The sequence below is a fragment of the Myotis brandtii genome, unplaced genomic scaffold (assembly GCF_000412655.1).
Source record: "Myotis brandtii unplaced genomic scaffold, ASM41265v1 scaffold603, whole genome shotgun sequence".
Lineage (NCBI taxonomy): Eukaryota > Metazoa > Chordata > Mammalia > Chiroptera > Vespertilionidae > Myotis > Myotis brandtii.
This window is the reverse complement of record NW_005370284.1, coordinates 150,016-154,804: the sequence shown is the minus strand read 5'-3', so window position 1 is coordinate 154,804 and position 4,789 is coordinate 150,016. Positions and strand designations below refer to the sequence as shown.

The 4,789-nt window shown below is 59.2% G+C and overlaps 1 protein-coding gene across 11 annotated transcripts in view; it reads left to right on the top strand.

The window, feature by feature from the left end:
• Window positions 1–4,789, top strand: part of CAMK2D (calcium/calmodulin-dependent protein kinase II delta) — a 156,286-nt gene that overhangs the window by 145,116 nt on the left and 6,381 nt on the right. For all 11 annotated transcript variants that reach the window (XM_014550551.1, XM_014550549.1, XM_014550546.1 and 8 more), the window contains one exon: window positions 4,074–4,168. In XM_014550551.1, coding sequence (XP_014406037.1) covers window positions 4,074–4,168 — 95 coding nt within the window. The remainder of the gene's footprint in view (window positions 1–4,073; window positions 4,169–4,789) is intronic.

The window sequence follows — 4,789 nt, the reverse complement described above, 5'->3', positions numbered from 1 at the left end:
CAACTGTCCCTGCAGTTCCGCGGGGGAGAGGGGGACGGGGAGGGGCGCGGGGGAGAGGGGTGTTGGCGATGGTGTCAGGCAGCCTCCACCTTCAGCGGCCCCACTTGACTGTGAGGTGAAAATTGGGCTCCCTGTGCCCAGCGGGCCCCTCGCAGGAGAGGGTCTGACTGTGGTGGGGACGGCCCCTGGGCCTCTGGGTTAAGCAGAGGGAGTGGCCGTGAGGAGCTGATGGCCCGGCTGCCTGGACAGGAAACGGAGGCGGCAGCAACAGGCGGGCGTAGGATCAGAGGCTCCCTGGGTGCTGAGAGCGAGAGCAGCCCTGGCTGAGGCGGTGGCCGTGGCCACGTGCGGGTTGGAGGGAGGGTCAGGAAGTCCCGTCACTTCAGGCCTGGGCTCTACCCACAAGCATGTCACCGGGCCCTGGGCTTGACTCTGAAACATGGACAAGACCACGAACCAAGATGTGCAGTGAAGCAACGCTCATAACAGAACTGGAAACGCCTCTGTGCCTCACGTGACGGGCAGAGAGGGCCTGTGGTGCGTCCGGGTGCTGCGGACACGGCAGAGAGAGGGCGGCGCTCACAGCGCCCGCGTCACGGCAGGTCAAGTGGGATGTGTGTGTTTCCAGACGATTCCCGCGCCGTGAGCATCACAGTGGAGGGAACATGGGACGTTGTTTTCAAAAAGGAAATAACATGTGCTTTTGGGAGAACAAATGGGGGTCCCCGCTTCTTCGAGTTGGATGTGGGGAGAAGGCATTTCCTTCATCATCGGCTACATTGGGCAGCACAGGCACATGTAGACACGCGGGAGTGACAGCGTGAGACCGGATCCAGGACAGCACTGCTCCCAGGCTACGTGTGTGCGTGGACCGTTCCCCAGGTTACATGTGTGTGCTAGTGCAGACATGCACATGCGTGTTTGCGTGGACCGCGCCCCAGGTTACATGTGTGCTAGTGCAGACCTGCACATGCGTGTTTGCGTGGACCCCGCCCCAGGTTACATGTGTGCTAGTGCAGACCTGCACATGCGTGTTTGCGTGGACCCCGCCCCAGGTTACATGTGTGCTAGTGCAGACCTGCACATGCGTGTTTGCGTGGACCCCGCCCCAGGTTACATGTGTGCTAGTGCAGACCTGCACATGCGTGTTTGCGTGGACCCCGCCCCAGGTTACATGTGTGCTAGTGCAGACCTGCACATGCGTGTTTGCGTGGACCCCGCCCCAGGTTACATGTGTGCTAGTGCAGACCTGCACATGCGTGTTTGCGTGGACCCCGCCCCAGGTTACATGTGTGCTAGTGCAGACCTGCACATGCGTGTTTGCGTGGACCCCGCCCCAGGTTACATGTGTGCTAGTGCAGACCTGCACATGCGTGTTTGCGTGGACCCCGCCCCAGGTTACATGTGTGCTAGTGCAGACCTGCACATGCGTGTTTGCGTGGACCCCGCCCCAGGTTACATGTGTGCTAGTGCAGACCTGCACATGCGTGTTTGCGTGGACCCCGCCCCAGGTTACATGTGTGCTAGTGCAGACCTGCACATGCGTGTTTGCGTGGACCCCGCCCCAGGTTACATGTGTGCTAGTGCAGACCTGCACATGCGTGTTTGCGTGGACCCCGCCCCAGGTTACATGTGTGCTAGTGCAGACCTGCACATGCGTGTTTGCGTGGACCCCGCCCCAGGTTACATGTGTGCTAGTGCAGACCTGCACATGCGTGTTTGCGTGGACCCCGCCCCAGGTTACATGTGTGCTAGTGCAGACCTGCACATGCGTGTTTGCGTGGACCCCGCCCCAGGTTACATGTGTGCTAGTGCAGACCTGCACATGCGTGTTTGCGTGGACCCCGCCCCAGGTTACATGTGTGCTAGTGCAGACCTGCACATGCGTGTTTGCGTGGACCCCGCCCCAGGTTACATGTGTGCTAGTGCAGACCTGCACATGCGTGTTTGCGTGGACCCCGCCCCAGGTTACATGTGTGCTAGTGCAGACCTGCACATGCGTGTTTGCGTGGACCCCGCCCCAGGTTACATGTGTGCTAGTGCAGACCTGCACATGCGTGTTTGCGTGGACCCCGCCCCAGGTTACATGTGTGCTAGTGCAGACATGCACATGTGTGTTTGCTGCATCACCTCCAGAACGTGGCCTCGGAAGAAGGGCGGGGAGACGTGGGATAAACAGCGCTTGGTCGGACACCTGCCCGCTCTCCTGCTGGTAGGACTGTCTCACCAGGCGACCCTCCCACAGAGCCGCTCCCGCTCAGGCTCCGTGTGGAACGGGGAAGGATGCTCCCTGGGGGCCCAGCCAGGCAGAAGTGGCCAACAGGGCGCCTGGTCCTCCGTTTAAGGGCACTTGAAGCGAGGCGCTTCCTTGGCATCCCCTCAGCTCCCGATGCCCTGGCGGAGGTCGGCCTGACTGCACGGCGGCCCAGGGACAGCCCCCCGGCCTCTCCTGCGAGCCGCCTGCCCGAGACCCTGTCCAGAGCCACACCACAGGCCACGTGCAGCTTCGTGAGCCGTGCTTTCATGCAGAGTGGTTACAGGAGGGACACGTATGTACATACGTGCATGAGCGAAGAGATGGACAGGTTTGGGCGGCTGGCTCAAGGAAGGTCGTAGCGAGCGATCCTCGGTGAGTCCCGGCCGGCGGGTGAGTGACAGCTCAGCTCCCCGATGCCGATGCCGACAGCCGCATCTTCTCTGGAGGAGCCCAGCCCCGCCCCAGCCTGCTGGTTACCATGGGAACACTGCTTCCCGGGCTCCTTAGAAAGAGGCAGATGTGCTGGTGTTGAGCTTGACAGCACGGGAGTCTCAGGCAGAGCCAGACCCCGGCCACGCCCCTTCCAGGCTTCCTTCCCGCAGAGCAGCCGCTGTGACGTCTCCTTTTAAAACGACGGCTACGGCTGTTCTCACACTCAGTCCCGCGTCCCACGGACGGAGCTTTCGGAACCGTGCGTCCGCCTTGTGAAACACGTTCCTGTCGGCAGTGAGGACGCCTTCCCTCCCCAATGGGACTTGCCCTGTGGAACGTAGGTGCCGACCCCGCAGAACAGAACTAGTCCAGAACCTTCCGTGGCAGCTCCCGTCTCCCGTGTGAACTTCCACGAATTCTTCACGCCCAGAGTTTAGGTCTCTCCTCGGAGGCCCACTCTGATCCGGGGACGCCTCCCCGCGTGCCCCGGGGACTTCTGCGCACCCAGCGATGCTCCTGCCAGACCATCGTCGTCCCAGACTCACTGCGTTTCATGCCCTGTGCCGGCTGCTCGCTGCCCTCGCTGCCTCCCCCCGCCCGGCCCACCCCCCCACATACACACTCCAGGAAAAGGGGACCGTGGTGAACGCCCAGCTCAGACTCCTTCCTCCTGTGTCTTCCCGTCTGTGACAAGTGGCCTGCTATTGAGCCTCTGCTTATTGCTCCTTCGGGACCCATTGTCTGTCATAATTGCTTGAGAGAATGTCTGCCACGTAACAGGTGTTAAAAGGAAGCCCCTCGGCTGCCTCTGAAGACGCATTTAAAATGGTGCCGCGCTTTGTGGAATCCAATTTCTAGGATTAAAGAGGAAACTGTACATTTGAACCGCTCATTACTTTCATGTGGGAAGTTAATAAACCGTAAACAGAAGGTAACTAAGCTTGCGGACACTGCCAGGAAGCGTGGGGTGACAGCTGCTTTCTCGTCGATCTGGACGTAGCAGTGTGTTGTGATGGAGAAGGTGTGAACTTAGCCCAAAAGCGTTTCGTTTCAGAGCCAGGGCGGGCTCGGCGAGCTTGGACAGCATCTCCACACAGTGAGCTTAAAGCAAGTGAGAGCAGCTGGGGAGGCCGGGGGACCGCGGCTGGCACTGACCAGGAGGAGCTTGTAAAACCCGGGGTGCCAGCCTGCCCGTCACCTGGGGCCTGCCCCTCCCTCTCCCCCTCCCCTCCCCTCCCCATCCTCCCCCCAGGCAAGGCCGGGCAGGGGTCATAGTTGTGTTTTTTAAACTCTTTGCTGACTTGGGTGGACCAAGATGGACTGTGTGAGACAACAAGATACAGCAGTTCTTTCCTTGATCATTTTCATCTTTTTTTTCTTACAGAAAAATCTGTGACCCGGGCCTCACTGCTTTTGAGCCGGAAGCTCTGGGCAACTTGGTGGAAGGGATGGACTTCCATCGGTTCTACTTTGAAAACGGTACATTCACCCTAAGTCCATAGCATGCCTTTTCCAGCTGCTCTTGGGATTTCTCCCCAATTTGCAGATTCTGTGGCTCTTTGATGCAATGGATATTTTAATCTTTCAAATTGAAAAAATGGACAGGGTTGCCCGGCGGGTGCAGCTCAGTAGGTTGAGAGTCGTCCCATGTACCAAAGGTCATGGTTTGACTCCTGGTCAGGGCACATGCTCGAGTTCCAGGCTCGATCCCCAGGGTGGGGCGTGCAGGAGGCAGCCAGTCCATGTTGATGCTTCTCTCTCATCACTGTTTCTCTCTCCCCTTCCCCCTTCCCCCCCTCCCTCCCTGCCTCTCTCAAAATCAATAAAAAACATTAAAAACTCGGCAGGGTTAAAAGTGTTAGTGTGCTTGGAAAAATACCAGGTTTTGTATGAAAAGTAGTGCTGATCGAATACACACACAGGCCCCAGTAAAGGTGTGACGTAGGCGGCAAAGTGAGTTCCCCAAAACGCGCTGTTTCAAGTTTCCATAAAACATGGTTCACACGGAAAGCGAAGAAGCCGACCGTCCAGAGCTCGGCCCAGCCCACCCGGGGCCCCGTCAGAGCGAAGGCCCGTGACCGTGAGGCCGCAGGCCGCGTC